Consider the following 16862-nt stretch of genomic DNA (forward strand, 5'->3'; position numbering starts at 1 on the left):
ATAAATGAGTATTGCTACTCCAGCTTTCTTTTTGATTTCCATTTGCATGGAATATCTCTTTCCATCCCCTCACTTTCAGTCTGTATGTGTCCCTAGGTCTGAAGTGGGTCTCTTGTAGACAGCATTATATATGGGTCTTGTTTTTGTATCCATTCAGCAAGCCTGTGTCTTTTGGTTGGAGCATTTAATCCATTCACGTTTAAGGTACTTATCGATATGTATGTTCCTATGACCATTTTCTTAATTGTTTTGGGTTTGTTTTTGTAGGTCCTTTTCTTCTCTTGTGTTTCCCACTTAGAGAAGTTCCTTTAGCATTTGTTGTAGAGGTGGTTTGGTGGTGCTGAATTCTCTTAGCTTTTGCTTGTCTGTAAAGCTTTTGATTTCTCCAGCGAATCTGAATGAGATCATTGCGGGGTAGAGTAATCTTGGTTGTAGGTTCTTCCCTTTCATCACTTTAAGTATATCATGCCACTCCCTTCTGGCTTGTAGAGTTTCTGCTGAGAAATCAACTGTTAACCTTATGGGAGTTCCTTTGTATGTAATTTGTCATTTTTCCCTTGCTACTTTCAATAATTTTTCTTTGTTTTTAATTTTTGCCAATTTGATTACTATGTGTCTCGGCGTGTTTCTCTGTGGGTTTATCCTGCATGGGACTCTCTGCGCTTCCTGGACTTGGGTGGCCACTTCCTTTCCCATGTTAGGGAAGTTTTCAACTATAATCTCTTCAAATATTTTCTCAGGTCCTTTCTCTCTCTCTTCTTCTGGGACCCCTATAATGTGAATGTTGTTGCCTTTAATGTTGTTCCAGAGGTCTCTTAGGCTGTCTTCATTTCTTTTCATTCTTTTTTCTTTATTCTGTTCCGCGGCAGTGAATTCCACCATTCTGTCTTCTAGGTCACTTATCCGTTCTTCTGCCTCAGTTATTCTGCTATTGATTCCTTCTAGTGTAGTTTTCATTTCAGTTATTGTATTGTTCATCTCTGTTTGTTTGTTCTTTAATTCTTCTAGGTCTTTGTTAAACATTTCTTGCATCTTCTCCATCTTTGCCTCCATTCTTTTTCCAAGGTCCTGGATCATCTCCACTATCATTATTTTGAATTCTTTTTCTGGAAGTTTGCCTATCTCCACTTCATTTAGATGTTTTTCTGGGGTTTTATCTTGTTCCTTCATCTGGTACATAGCCCCCTGCCTTTTCATCTTGTCTATCTTTCTGTGAAGGTGGTTTTTGTTCCACAGGCTGCAGGATTGTAGTTCTTCTTGCTTCTGCTGTGTGCCCTCTGGTGGATGAGGCTATCTAAGAGGCTTGTGTAAGTTTCCTGATGGGAGGGACTGGTGGTGGGTAGAGCTGACTGTTGCTCTGGTGGACAGAGCTCAGTAAAACTTTAATCTGCTTGACTGTTGATGGGTGGGGCTGGGTTCCCTCCCTGTTGATTGTTTGGCCTGAGGCAACCCAACACTGGAGCTTACCTGGGCTCTTTGGTGGGGCTAATGATGGGCTCTGGGAGGGCTCACGCCAAGGAGTACTTCCCAGAACTTCTGCTGCCAGTGTCCTTATCCCCACGGTGAGCCACAGCCACCCCCCGCCTCTGTAGGAGACCCTCCAACACTAGCAGGTAGGACTGGTTCACTCTCCCCTGGGGTCACTGCTCCTTCCCCTGGGTCCCCATGCACACACTACTTTGTGTGTGCCCTCCAGGAGTGGAGTTTCCCCCAGTCCTGTCGAAGTCCTGCAATCAAATCCCACTCGGCTTCAAAGTCTGATTCTCTAGGAATTCCTCTTCCCATTGCCGGACCCCCAGGTTGGGAATCCTGACGTGGGGCTCAGAACCTTCTCTCCAGTGGGTGGACTTCTGTGGTATAAGTGTTCTGCAGTCTGTGAGTCACCCACCCAGCAGTTATGGGATTTGAGTGTACTGTGATTGCGCCCCTCCTACTGTCTCATTGTGGCTTCTCCTTTGTGTTTGGATGTGGGGTATCTTTTTTGGTGAGGTCCAGTGTCTTCCTGTCGATGATTGTCCAGCAGCTAGTTGTGATTCTGGCGTTCTCACAAGAGGGAGTGAGAGCATGTCCTTCTACTCCGCCATCTTGGTTCCTCTCTCCTGGAATAAGCACATATTGGTTTTTTGATCGGGTCCCTTATGTTCCTTAATCTCTGTTTACTTTTTTATTATTATTTTTTTGATTTTCTTCTCGAACTCGATAATTTCAAAGGTTTTCTCCTCAAGGTCACCAGTTTTTTCTAATGTCTCTTTGAGTGTGCTGTTGAACCTTTCAAGTAAATTTTTAAAATTCAGTTACTATATTTTTCTACTCCAGAAATTGTTTGCTTGTTTTTACAATTTCTATTTCTTGGTTGCTATTCTCATTTTCTTTTTATATTGTTTTTCTAATTTCCTTTAGGTTTCTGTGTTTTCCTGTAGGTTTTTGAGCATATTCAAGACAGTTGTTTTAAAGTCTTTGTCAGGTAACTCCAAAGGCTATGTCTCTTTGAGGTCGGTTTCTAGAGATATATGGTGTTCTTTGAATGTGCCATGTTTCCCTATTTATTTATATGCCTTGTAATCTTCTGTTGATAACTGAGCATTTGAAAAAACAGCCATACCTTCCAGTATTTGAAAACTGGCTTCTTGCAGGGGAAGACCATCAGCCATCATTTTCTGTGCATACGTCTTCCCCGGGCTTGTGTGTTTGGTTTCCCCCTAATTCCACTGTATACATGGCTCCTTTTAAATGTTGTAATTGCTCAATCTTACCCTGGCTTCTTCTCAAGGCCTTATATGTTCTGTTGTGTTCTCCTGCCTGTAGTCTCTTGCCCCAGGTGCCTGCAGGTCTGAAGTCTTCCTGCAGCTCGCATGTAGTTCAACAGGTGCCACTCCTTTCAGGGACCCAATCTTATATCCAACCTATGTCACTCTTCCCATCAGTGGTCTGAGTCAGGTGAGACAGAAACCAACCTCTCAGTAAGCCCCCAGACAAGCCAGAATGTTACAAACAAGTTGAGCCTTTTTCTTTCTGTTCTGAAGGAGGAACTGGGAATTGGGTGTCTTCCTCCAGATTGTGCCATGCCAGGTAGGGGTTGGGCAAGGACAGGCAAAAACACCACTACATTTCCTATTCTTTTGAATGTGGTTATGTAGAGCTCAGGAAGAGACAGTTTTTGAAAGATTGAAGGTTCCTGGGGGCAGTGTGGATGGAAATTATTTTAGGTTCACAGTAAACGACATTAATGTGGAAATTTGGGAGAGTGAAAACAAACTGTCCCTCAGCCATCAGGAATGGAAAGTTTTGTTTTGTTTTGTTTTGAGGAAAAACTTAAGGATAGGGAAACAAAGTGAATGTTTAATATTTTAATAGCAAGAAATAAAGGAAGATCCCTTTCAGCTCTCGTATTGATCTAGGTCAGCGTTCTCAAAACTTTTTGATTCAGGACTTCTTTATACTCTTAAATAAAAATCTTGGGGGTTCTCAATATTTTGTCTTATATTTGTTAATATTTACTGTATTAGAAATTAAAACTGAGGAATTTAAAAATATTGTTTTAAAATTTAAACCTATTTTTGTAAACCTGAATAACACATTTTTATGAAAAAATATTTTCCGCAACAAAAAAAATTGATGAGAAGAATTGTATTATTCAAAGCTTTGCAAATCTTTTTAATATCTGGCTTAATAGAAGTTAGCTGGAATCGTATATCTGCTTCTGCACTTGACCTGTTACAGTGTTATTTCAGTTGAAGTATATGAGGAAAATACAGTCTTACACCGGGATGTAACTGGGAAAGGGAGGCGTATTTTATACAGCCTCTTCAGAAAGTTGTGGTTATTCTTTGATACTATACCAAACTCAAAAAGTGGTAGTTTCTTAAACGTTAGTTGCAGTATGGAATCTGAATCCATATTAGCGAACTTTTGGTACTCTGTTACATTAAAATCTATTGGCCTATCTTGCACTTGAATTAATTATATACTTTGTATATCATCATGCGTGGGTCATTTGAAAAATATTGCTTGACTGAGTTATGTGGATCTTTCACGTACTGTTTATTATACAGTATAAAAAAATCACATTCTTATCTGGAAAGTCTACATGTTGGGAATATGCCAAGCTCATGGTGACAGTTACACATTTTCTAAAAGTTGAATTTTCATTTGAAAGCTTGAATTTTATCATTGGTAACAAATACTTTCAATTTTCCTCGATATGATAAGTTCACTTTTTTCATTTTCAATAAAATGTCTGCCATGTACCAAGGTCTGCATAAGCATAGTTTTGTCTCTTATTTATTCTTTCAAGTAAAATGGTGTTACATGGAAAAAGCACCTAGTTCAGCTTGTAACTTAAACAGTCTTATAAATGCTTTTTCTTGATATAACCTGCTAACCCCAATATACTGCAGAAGTGTTTCATTTGTTTTCTCTCATTTGGTCACACAGTATATTAAAAAGACATGTTCTAAAGCTTCCTTACTTTGTGATGTCATTTTTATGACATCTCTATATGATCAAATTACAGAGATGGAGAATAGGTTAGTCGTTCCTAAGGGTTAGATGCATGAGAGGTGAAGGGAGAAAAGAGGAAGGAAAGAAGGTGCCTATGGCTTTTATAGGGTAGTGCAAAGGATCTTCGTGAAGAACCTTTTCTGTACTGTGACTGTAGCAGTGGTGACAGGAACCTATAAATGTGATAAAATTGCCCAGAACTAAATATACATGAAAATGTGTGTGCACGTAAAACTGGAGAAATCTGAATAAGGTTGCTGGATCATATCAGTGTCATTTTTCAAGGTTTGGTATTGTACTATACTTACATAAGGTGTTACCATTAAGGAAAACTAGATGAAGAGCATATGGAAACTCTTTGTATTATGTTTTAAACTCCACATGACTCTATAATTATCTCAGAATAAAAATTAATGATTTTTACTGTCACATAAATGACATACTTAAGTACTCGCCCTTTTTTTTTTTTTTTTGTGAGTGCATGGTGAGAATGTGGGAGTGAGGAATACAAGGACTGCCATTGGTTTGATTTTTACTAAGGCACCAGTAGTTTTACCCTTCTTGTTTTTCTGTCAGTGCAAATGTCAACACAACAACAGTTTGGCATTAATATTATGAGACTGTTTTCTCTCCCAGGCCTTCTCATCACTAGGGCTCTACAGTCCACATTCTGAGAATCAGTGCCATAAAGTTTTAGTCTTTAGTTAGCTGGGGAAAACAAGTACATTTGGCCCTCTGTATCTGCGGGTGCTGAACCTGTGCATATGGAGGGCCTGCTGTACTAAATAAACTGTTTTATATGAGACTTGAGCATCTGTGGATTTTGGTATCCACGGGGGTCTTGGAACCAAGCCCCGGAGGATAGCAAGGGACAACTGTAATATGCTTAAGACTGCATGTTCAGTTCAGTGATATGTCTCTGCTTCTCTCTCCAGCGTTTTATCTTGGACTCTTGCTTATGGGATGTTACTGTACTTCTGTAAAATTAGAGTTACATTTGTAAAGATATAAAAGGTAGACATGAGAAGAGTAAAATTTTGGAATTAGCAGCTTTCTGCCTCTGTGCTGTATAGTATGGTAGCAACTAGCCATATCTGGTTATTTAAATTTAAATTCTAAGTGATTAAAATGTGTATAAATAAATTTAAATTGGACCAGTGGTTATACAGTTTCAGTTTTGCAAGATGAAAAAGTTCATCACAGAAATTTTTATTTACACTGGTTGTGTAGCTCTCAGGAAGACAATTGTAAGAGGTTGAAGGTGCTTGGAAGCATTGTGGATGCCAATATGGTCAAAGTGCTGGTCTACACTTTAAGGTATTATCTTTACTTCTCTGGCCAGATTTAGATGTCAAACATTTATTTGATAGAAGAGTTTCTCACTATTTATATCCTCTAATAGCCAGTTAATAAGAATGAAGGAACACATTTATGCATATATATGTATATATATACACACACATACAGTTATAAAGAAAAATATTAAAACAAAATTGAGAACTTTTATAAATTTATAGTAATAGTCTATTTAAAAAAAATAATTGGTGTATCCATGGGTACTGTTTTTATTTAGATTTTAAAAGTAGGGCTTCCCTGGTGGCGCAGTCATTAAGAATCTGCCTGCCAATGCAGGGGAGAGGAGTTTGAGCCCTGGTCCGGGAAGATCCCACATGCCGTGGAGCAACTAAGCCCGTGTGCCACAACTACTTAACCTGCGCTCTAGAGCCCACAAGCCACAACTAGTGAAGCCCGCACGCCTAGAGCCCGTGCTCCGCAACAAGAGAAGCCACCGCAATGAGAAGCCTGCGCACCGCAACAAAGAGTAGCCCCTGCTTGCTGCAACTAGAGAAAGCCTGTGCACAGCAACAAAGACCCAACGCAGCCAAAAATAAATAAATAAAATTAATTTATTTTTAAAAAAAAAGTAATTCCCAGCTCTAAGATGACAGAAATAGATTTGCCTCTGGTACCTTTAAAGTGTCATGTTTTACATTCCAACATTTTTAATCAATCTGGAATTTTTTGGTATCATGAGTTGAGCGTATATATCCTCCTTCCCCCTAGATGATTATCTAGTCATCCCAACACAATTTATTAAGTAATTTAGGTATTTCTCTAGTGACTTGAAATACTACCAACATTCTGTACCTATATGTGCTTATTTCAGCATTCTCTCTCAATATCATTCTTTCCATGTCATTAAATGCTCCTCTGTATCTTTTTTAATGACTACAAAGGATCATACTGAGTAAATACTACGTACATCTATTATCTATCTCTTTATTGCTTAAATTGTGGATTTCTTGAAGCTTAAAAAACCAGTAAACAGGGCTTACCTGGCAGCGCAGTGGTTGAGAATCTGCCTGCCAATGCAGGGGACACGGGTTCGAGCCCTGGTCTGGGAAGATCCCACATGCTGCGGAGCAACTAGGCCCGTGAGCCACAATTACTGAGCCTGGGCGTCTGGAGCCTGTGCTCCGCAACGAGAGGCCACGATAATAAGAGGCCCGTGCACCGCGATGCAGAGTGGCCCCCGCTTGCCACAACTAGAGAAAGCCCTCGCACAGAAACGAAGACCCAACAAAGCCATAAATAAATAAATAAATAAATAAATTTTAAAAAACAAAACAAAAAAACAAACCAGTAAACATATATTATTGGCCTCATTTAGGCACATAGCCCACAGCATAGTGTCTTTGTGTTACATTTCCATAAATATTGTTGATTTAGTTTTCATTGTGATTTATGAGACCATATTTCAGTTGTTTGCCAGAAATATTTAAAACTTCGCAAAATACAGACCTCCTACTGGATTTTCTGGTTTGCTTTACTATTTTCTATCACATGAAGGGAAGTTGAAGAGAAGGGAAGCTATCACAGAGTTTATCTTCAATGAGTTTTTATTATAAAAGTAATCAATTCTTATGAAAAAGGAAAAATACATATAGGCATACCACGGCAATATTGTGGATTTGGTTCCAGAACACTGCAATAAAGCGAATATTGCAGTGATGCAATTCACACAAATTTTTTGGTTTCCCAGTGCATATAAAAGTTATGTTAACACTATATATGATAGTGCATAAAGTGTGCGATAGCATTATGTCTAAGAAAATCAATGTACGTACCTTAATTAAAAAACACAGTGGACCCTTGAACAACTTGGGAGATTGGTTCCAGGGCCCACCACACATACCAAAATCCATGGATGTTTAAGTCCCATAGTTGGCACTTTGTATGCCTGGTTCCACGTCTGCAGATTCAACCAACCACAGATTGTGTAGTACTGTAGTATTTATTTATTTCCCCTAGTTTTACTGAGGTGTAATTGACAAACAGTGCTGTATCAGTAGGGTGTACAGCATACTGATTTGACTTACATACATCATGAAGCACTGTAGTATTTATTGAAAAATATACGCATGTAATTGGACCCACACAGATCAAACCCCTGTTTTTTGAGGGTCAACTGTACTTTATTGTTAAAAATGCTAACCATCATCTGAGCCTTCAGCAAGTCATAATCTTTTTGCTGGTAGAGGGTCTTGCCTCGATGTCGATGCTGCTGACTGACCAGGGTGGTGGCTGCTGAAGGCTGGGGTGGCCGTGGCAATGTCTTAAAATAAAACAACATTGAAGTCTGCCACATCAACTGACTCTTCTTTTCACGAACGACTTCCCTGGAGCAAGCAAGGCTGTTTGATAGCATTTTACCCACAGAAGAACGTCTTTCAAAACTGAAGTCAGGGCTTCCCTGGTGGCGCCGTGGATAAGAATCTGCCTGCCAGTGCAGGGGACACGGGTTCGATCCTTGGTCCGGGAAGATCCCACATACCACAGAGCAACTAAGCCCGTGCGCCACAACTACTGAGCCTGCGCTCTAGGGTCCGCAAGCCACAACCACTGAGCCCATGTGCCACAACTACTGAGCCTGCGCTCTAGAGTCTGCGAGCCACAACTACTGAAGCCCGCGTGCCTAGAGCCTGTGCTCCGCAACAAGAGAAGCCACTGCAATGAGAAGCCCGCGCACCGCAATGAAGAGTAGCCCCCGCTCACTGCAGCTAGAGAAAGCCCGCGTGCAGCAGCGAAGACCCAACACAGCCAAAAATAAATAAATAAAATAAGAATTAAAAAACCAAAATACTGAAGTCAGTCCTCTCAAAACCTGCCACTGCTTTATCAGCTAAATTTATGTAATATTCTAAATCCTCTCTTGTCATTTCAGTAGTCTTCACCAGGATTAGAGTCCATCTCAAGAAACCCTTTCTTTGCTCATCCGTAAGAAGCAACTCCTCATCTGTCACAGAGTTTTATTATGAGATTGCAGCAGTTCAGTCACATCTTCAGGCTCCACTTCTAATTCTAGTTCTCTTACTGTTTCTACCACATCTACAGTGACTGCTCCATTGAAGTCTTGAACCCCGCAGGAGTTGGAATCAACTTCTTCCAAACTCCTGTTACTGTTGACATGTTGACCTCTTCTCATGAATCACGAATGTTCTTCGTGACATCCAGAATGGTGAATCCTTTCCAGAAGGTTTTCAATTTACTGTGCCCAGATCCATCAGAGGAATCACTATCTATGGCAGCTAAATAGTCTTACGAAATGTATTCATTAAATAATAAGACCTGAAAGTTGAAATTACTCCTTGATTCACGGGCTGCAGAATGGATGTTGTGTGAGCAGGCAGGAAAACATCATTAATCTCGTACATCTCCTTCAGAGCCCTTGGGTGACCAGGTGCATTGTCAACGAGCAGTAATATTTTGAAAGGCATCATTTTTTCTGAGCAGTGGGTCTCAACAGTGGGCTTAAAATATTCAGTAAACCATGCTGCCAACAGATGTGTTGTCATCCAGGCTTTGCTGTTCCATGTATAGAACACAGGCAGAGTAGATTTAGCAGAATTCTTAAGGGCCCTAGGATTTTCGGAATGATAAATGAGCACGGACTTCAGCTAAAAGTCACCAGACGCATTAGCCCCTAACAAGAGAGTCAGCCAGTCTTTTGAAGCTTTGAAGCCAGACATTGACTTCTTCTCTCTAGCTATGAAAGTCCTAGAAGGCATCTTCTTAAATGGAAGGCTGTTTCATCTACACTGGAAACCTGTAGTTTAGTGTAGCCACCTTCATTCCTTACCTTAGTTAGATATTATGGGTAACTTGCTGCAGCTTCTACATCAGCACTTGTGGCTTCACCTTGTATTTGTATGTTATGGAGACATACAAATACAAGCCTCTTTCCTAACACCTCATGAACCAACCACCTCTGCTAGCTTCAAACTTTCCTCCTGCAAATTCTTCACCTCTCTCAGCCTTCAGAACCAAAGAGAGTTAGGACGTTGCTCTGGGTTAGGTTTTGGCTTAAAGGAATGTTGTTGCCGGTTTGATCTCTCCAGACCACTAAAATTTTCTCCATATCAGCAATAAGGCTGTTTTGTTTTCTTATCATTCGTGTGTCCACTGAAATAGCAGTTTTAGTTTCGTTCAAGAAGTAACTTTTCCTTTGCATTCACAACTTGGCTAACTGTCTGGCGAAAGAGGCCTTTCTGCGCATCTCAGCTTTCGACATGCTTTCCTCGCTAAGCTTAATCATTTCTAGATTTTGATTTAAAATGAGAGGCATGGGACTCTTCTTTCACTTGAACACTTGGAGGCCAACGCAGGGTTATTAATTGGCCTAATTTCAATACTGTTGTGTCTCAGGGAATAGGGAGGCCCGAGGAGAGTGAGAAAGATGGGGAACAGCTTGTCAGTGGAGCAGTCAGAATACACACAGCATTTATGGATTAAGTTCGCCGACTTATATGGGTGTAGTTCATGGTGCCCCAAAACAATTATAATAGTAACATCAAAGATCACTGATCACAGGTCACCATAGCAAATATAATAATAATAATGAAAAAGTTTAAAATATTGCGAGAATTACCAAAATGTGACACAGAGACATGAAGTGAGCAAGTGTTACTGGGAAAATAGAGTTGATAATCATGCTTATATAGCACAGGGAACTATATTCAATACCTTGTAATAACCTATAATGGAAAAGAATCTGAAAAAGAATATATGTAGATACATATAACTGAATCAGTTTGCTGTACACCTGAAACTAATACCACATTGTAAATCAACTATACTTAAAAAAAAAAAAAAAGACATGCTTGATGCAGGGTTCCTGCAAACCTTCAATTTGTAAAAATCAAAGTATCTGTGAAGTGCAGTAACGCGCAGCACAATAAAATGAGGTGTGCCCTTAATACAGAGTATATAAAATAAAACCTACAAGTTGTATCCTATATCCCCCTTTCAATTCTATTTCTGCAAAGTAGCAATTTTAAGTTTGCTATATGTCTTCCTAAGACATCTTTGAGTATACTATTAGCATATATCAAAAAACACTACACAAATAGGATTTTTATTCTTACTAATTCTATGATTTGCTTATGTCACTTAATATTATAGATATCTTTCCATGACAGTGTATGTAGATTTACCTCATTCTTTCTTAGCTCAAAGATTACACTACGTTCTCTCTTAGACTGACTATAGCTTACTTTAACCTCTCTCTTATAAATGGAAATATGGAGTGCTTCTTTATTTTTTGCCATTATGAATTTATCTTTAGGGTCAATTTCTTGAAATGGAATTGTGGAGTAAAAGGATAAGCTTATTTAAAATTTGGTAAGTATCACCTGATAGCTCTTTGAAAGGCTATGGCTACATAATTTTTAAATCAGATTTATGTGTGTCCGCACACATGTGCACAATATTGAAATTAGTCTTTACGGCAGTATTTATTTAAGGGGAAGTGAGTGTTTTAAGAGAAATAACCTTTCATCTCCGTGTCATATGTGAAGTGCTTAGAATGGTTTCTGAAACATATTAAGAGCTATCTAAATGCTATAATTATTTTTGTTTGCTTAATTCCCTTCTATTTTGAAAATTGAAAATCTTATTAATTTTTTCACATATCCTTATTTTGAAAACCATCAGCATCTGGACCTAAGTTGCTGTTAGTGTGTTCTGTGTTGTAATGGGATTCACCCTCAGATTTCTATCTTTAATTGTCACAATCACTGTTTTTTAAATAGTTATTATGGACTTAAAGGTTATGTATGCAGTACAAAGTGTGTTTTGATTGGCTTGTCTTCCTTCACTGGCATTCCGTTAACAGATAGTCAGTTACCACCATTTGCTAGTTTTTGGTTGTTACCTCTAGTTAATAAAAAAAGTCAGTGACTTAAGAGAGTTCATTGAAACTTGAAAGTAATGATGAAAATGAGAATATGTCTCTACTTGTAAACTTGTACAGTGAACTGGATTGCCATTTAAATATAAAGCATTCATGTATATAGTCTTGGAGAAGTAAATCTTTGTGATAACTTTGAAGGTATTTGAAAAGGAAAGTACAAACAAAATCTATGATGACTATCAAAATGACTATCTATCCCTAGTTCTCTATACATTTGATGTTATGAAACATGTTCATAGAATGTTCCCATTCAGGCTTTTGCAATGTTTTTCAACAAAGTGAAAAGAAGTTACTCCAGAATAATTTAATCAATAAACTTGGTTAATCATGTCATTAAATGCAGAGAAGAGAGGAAAAGCATAGAGGCATCTTTCACAGTTGTACTCCCTGCCTCAACAACAGGTACAAGTCAAATCATTCCTTGAAATTTCTAAAACCAGTCACAAAGAATGGACAGATTCTCTACAAGAAAGCTGAGTGAGCTATTGGCAAAATTTCTTTATCAATGCACCTATTAACATATTGCAAATGGGAGACTTCCCTGGTGGCACAGTGGCTAAGAATCCTGCCAACGCAGGGGACCACGGATTCAATCCCTGATCCGGAAAGATTCCCTCATGCTGCAGAGCATCTAAGCCCGTGCGCCACAACTACTGAGCCTGTGCTCTAGGGCCCATACACCACAACTACTGAAACCCGCGTGCCCTAGGGCCAGCGTGCCGCAACTACTGAGCCCGCGTACTGCAACTACTGAAGCCCGCGCGCCTAGAGCCCGTGCTCCGCAACAAGAGAAGCCGCTGCTATGAGAAGCCCGCGCTCCGCAACAAGAGAAGCCGCTGCTATGAGAAGCCCGCGCACCGCAATGAAGAGTAGCCTCCTCTCACCGCAACTACAAAAAGCCCGTGCGCAGTAAGGAAGACCCAAGGCAGCCAAAAATTAAAAATTAAAATAAAAAATAAAGAGGACCCGAGTCCGTTAACAACAACAACAACAACAAAAATATATATATATATTGCTAACGGCACAATGGCATACACTGTGAGAGAGGAATCACATCCATGTGTGGCAGTCATCAGATGTTATGCTTTGCATTCAGGTGAAACTGCTTGTGTACAGAGTATGCATCAGCTCTTCGCATACATACAATTTAAATATGAGAAGAAGTACTTGATTATTTTTTGTCTGTTTAAAAGAGTAATTCTAAGCTAAAGGAAAATAAATTCTTTGTTTTATTAGTATTCATTTTGAGAGCAATGATAGAGTTTCAATATTGATAGAGCACCAGCTATGTGTGGACAGTAAGGGTGGTATTACTGAGTGAAAGAACTTGAGCCTGGATGTTAATTCACATACTTCTTTTGCAGTTAGTTGTGTGTTTACTTATATGGCTCTAGTGTTGAAGATACTGGTGAAAAGTTTGAATAAGATCAAATATGGCCAGCATGCACATTTTTAGCATCTTCTGTGAAAAAAATTGGCTGCTGTTCCTTTCTGTAATACACTAGTTATGAGAGGGCTAAGTTCTTATGCAACTTTTTGAAGTGTAGAAAGAGATTACATTTCTCTGTGTTTTCATAAGGGGTACATCTCAATGCTGTATTTATTATCTTGACAGCCAGAAGTTTATGCTTCAGTATACCACCAACTAACTGTTGAGAATAAAGTACAGTATTCCCCCCTTATCTGCAATTTCACTTTCCAAGGTTTCAGTTAACAGTTGACTGCAGTCAACCACAGTCTGAAAATACTACATGGAAACTTCCAGAAATAAATTATTCATAAGTTTTAAATTGCTCACCATTCTGAGTAGTGTGATGAAATTGCTTCTCATCAGGAGATTTAAGAAAACTTCTAAAAAAGCGGCACTGATTCTGAATTGCTGGATATTGTGATAAAGATAAGTTTTTAAAAGTAGAGCTGTGAACCACATTAATAAACACTTTCCTAAACTTTTAAACTCCTTGAATTTGAGTTACTATGCCATATTTACTCACGTTATGATATTGTTCTTGCCATTCTTTGACAGACCCCTTATCCCTCTGGACAGAATGCAGGTCCAACCACGTTGGTATACCCTCAAGCTCCTCAGACAATGAATTCACAACCTCAGACCCGTTCTCCGGTAAGTAAGCAGAAACTTGTTCTAGATAATATTCTCCACCTAAGTTTGTGTTTGGAGTAGCTTAGGTTCTTTTGGCTAATATTTTTATTCGATTTTAGAAAATTTTTACCAAAACAACTTTTAAAATTATTATTACTATTATTATTGGATAGCATTGCATTTTCAGACCTTTCCTATAGGAATAATTTGAATTTATTAAGAACAAGAAGAAATGGAGCTTTTTATCTTCTTTTACTTTTCTGTGTCATTCAAGTTCTGGTTGCATTCAAGTTCACTTCATCTCAGCTCTTAATTTGTTATTTGTACTGTTCAAAATTCAGGAGAAGTGTAAAGCATGATTTTGAAAGTAAATTAAATTTCATTAATTGGACTCTGAAATTCCAGTGTTTTGGGAAGTATGACTTCTGAATCGTTGTTACTAGATCAGTTCTAACTATTTGACTGTGTGGACATATGCATGACTTACACCAATAGTGTATTTATTTCTTCAGACGGTAAATAAATTGTCATACAAGTGTAAATGCTATCATCCTCTTTGCTCATCTTTTACATGGATTGCAATAAGTATTGCAAAGACTGAGAATTTACTCAAGGTTCATCCTTCTGTTTCACAAAAGTGTACAGTGGCTTCAGCTGTCCATTCCTTAGAATGTTGTTTCCTGCCCTGCATGATTAGTTTTTGCTAGAAGGTGCTTCTGTAACATCTCACATTGTCTCTCACACCCCTACTTGTATCTCAGCTCTGTGTTTTCCTCAGAATACAGGGATCTTCTTTTGGTTCTCCACCTTTGCTTTTTTGCCTGTAGTACAGGAATATTTCATTGCATTAGCTCCTGCTCATTTGGTTTTATGCATGAATTTAGGAATATTGAAATATGTGATAGAATTGCTCAAAGAACTAGGAGATCACAGACTTCACCAAAATGTAATCTCTTTCTTATCCTCCTCCTACCTTCCTTTTCCCTATTGCCCTCTTCTCCAATACCTGTTCTTAGATCCTGGTTCTTCCCAGGGGGTGGAACCATTCTAAGGAGGTGGGACTTTGGTCCTAGTTGCCTGTTTGCTTGTCTGGGTTTTTTTGTTTGTTTTTTGTTTTTTGGGTTTTTTTGCCGAAATGGTCAACAAGATGTCTGATGCAAGTTTTGTTCTGAGAGTGGTTTGGGAATGTGGACACTTGACTACTTGGAGTGGGCCTGAGATCTCACCAGATTAATTTAGATAGGCCCCGGTTCTAATCATTAAACATGGAACGTTGTGGTAAGCTCTTATTGCAAAGGATTCTGTGGCCCTTTTTACCCCTCTACCCCTTTTATAATTATTGGGGGGGAAAAAAAAAGAATTAAATTTACATGGTTAGAACTGGCGCAAAACCTGACTGAAGAGCTGCATCTCTAAACCAGTTTTTTTGACAGCCCAGCAGAACAGTGCCAATACATTGCACAGACAACTGGAAGAGGAGGAAGGTTTTGGAACAGACTCCCGTTTACAGGTCCTTGGCTGGAAGAGGCTGGATAAAATACTGCATTGTAAGCAATATAACAAACTGTACTTCTTGCAGGCAGTGGTGCCTCTGGCACTCATTATTTTTGACCACATCCATTTATTGGCTGATGAACACAAATGCACTGATTGCTTCCTCTCTGAAAGTCTAACCTAGCATGGCAGTTTTTGCCAGGCACAGTGGGGAAAAGAATAACAAATTGGGTGGGTCTTCTCTATTGGGAATTAGACAGGAGTAATTTGGGGTTTAGATTCTTCTTTATTTTAAACTTGAAGAGGGATATCCCTTTCAGATGAATTTGATTTTAAAAGATAAATTTCAAGGCTTCTTTTTCCCTCTTTCCATTTTATAATTGAATATCAAGGGGAAAACTGTCTATAGTTGTCAGCCATTTTTCTGTGGTCATAAACTCTTCAGACACTATCCTCTATGCAATTTTTACCATCTGCTCTGCTAGTGACCATTACCACCCCCATTACTAAAAACCACACACATAACATTCCATTACGTACCCCAAAACAAGTGCAAGACTAGCAGACCCCACACTACTCTTGCTTGTTGTTTTGGGTCCAGTTTTCTTTGCTTCATTTGTGTTGGTGCTGGGAGGGTGAAGTTGGGTTTGGAATTTGGCAGGATTGCATTTCTTCTGACATCCCAAGTTGCCATAGTCTAGTCTCATCCATCCCACAGCTGTCCCAACTGGTGAGGAGAGGTAAGCTGTTGCACTAAGGAAGGGACTCTTCCCATGGCTTTGTAGAGCAGCTAAAGCTTACTCCGTTCTATTTCTGCATTAATGGGCCATTGGCAATTGCACAGTTTAGGCTTCTCTGTTCTTCCCTGGACAGCTGCCTTTGCAATCCAACTGGCTTCAAGTGGCCCCCCTCCCTCCTTGAGGTGATCTTTGTGCCTGTATTTCTACTTGATACTTAGTATCTTAGTTAAATTTATATTGTTGAAAGTCTTGTTTAAAAGTAAAAAAAATAGTGATAAGCTACCTATATGTTCCATTTTCTGGTTGTATTGGAACTCTTTAAACTGTAATTTGTTTTTTAATAGCTTCCAAAATAGTGAAACTATTGAATGCTTAATCGGGAGAGGGGGACAGTTTGGCTTTTGCAGTAACCTGTAACCATTGGTTATTTTTATATTCTGTGGTGCTAAGTGCCAAAGTTATATCAATATATGTTGGCCATGCTCAGTTATGAACTGTGCACAGAAGAGTGAGTGAGTGGGTGGGTGGGTGAGTGGGTGGCATTAACATTGGATCCAAGTTCACAGAAGACTGCTTTCCTTAATATCTACAGTCCTCACCATCTTAAAGACCCCTCTTTAAAAAAAAAAGAAAAAGAAAAAAGAAACAAAAGTTTCTATTTTTAATATGAGCCAGCAGCGACTACAGTTTGTTCTGTTGCTTACAGTTACCCATAGGATTAAGACTATTGTCATTACAAATGAAAAACTCAATAGCCAATGGTGACTAGTGCAAA

At 38.9% G+C, this 16862-nt stretch overlaps 1 protein-coding gene across 24 annotated transcripts in view; it reads left to right on the top strand.

The window, feature by feature from the left end:
- Positions 1 to 16862, top strand: part of EIF4G3 (eukaryotic translation initiation factor 4 gamma 3) — a 391559-nt gene that overhangs the window by 184946 nt on the left and 189751 nt on the right. For 14 of the 24 annotated variants that reach the window (XM_082372362.1, XM_082372348.1, XM_082372364.1 and 11 more), the window contains one exon: positions 13779 to 13874. In XM_082372362.1, the coding sequence (XP_082228488.1) occupies positions 13779 to 13874 (96 nt within the window). Of the gene's footprint in view, positions 1 to 13778; positions 13875 to 15286; positions 15401 to 16862 lie in introns of all 24 variants that reach the window. The other 10 variants (XM_082372341.1, XM_082372360.1, XM_082372352.1 and 7 more) reach the window with 1 other exon arrangement.

The sequence above is a fragment of the Balaenoptera borealis genome (genome assembly GCF_965194805.1).
Source record: "Balaenoptera borealis genome assembly, chromosome: 1".
Taxonomy (NCBI): domain Eukaryota; kingdom Metazoa; phylum Chordata; class Mammalia; order Artiodactyla; family Balaenopteridae; genus Balaenoptera; species Balaenoptera borealis.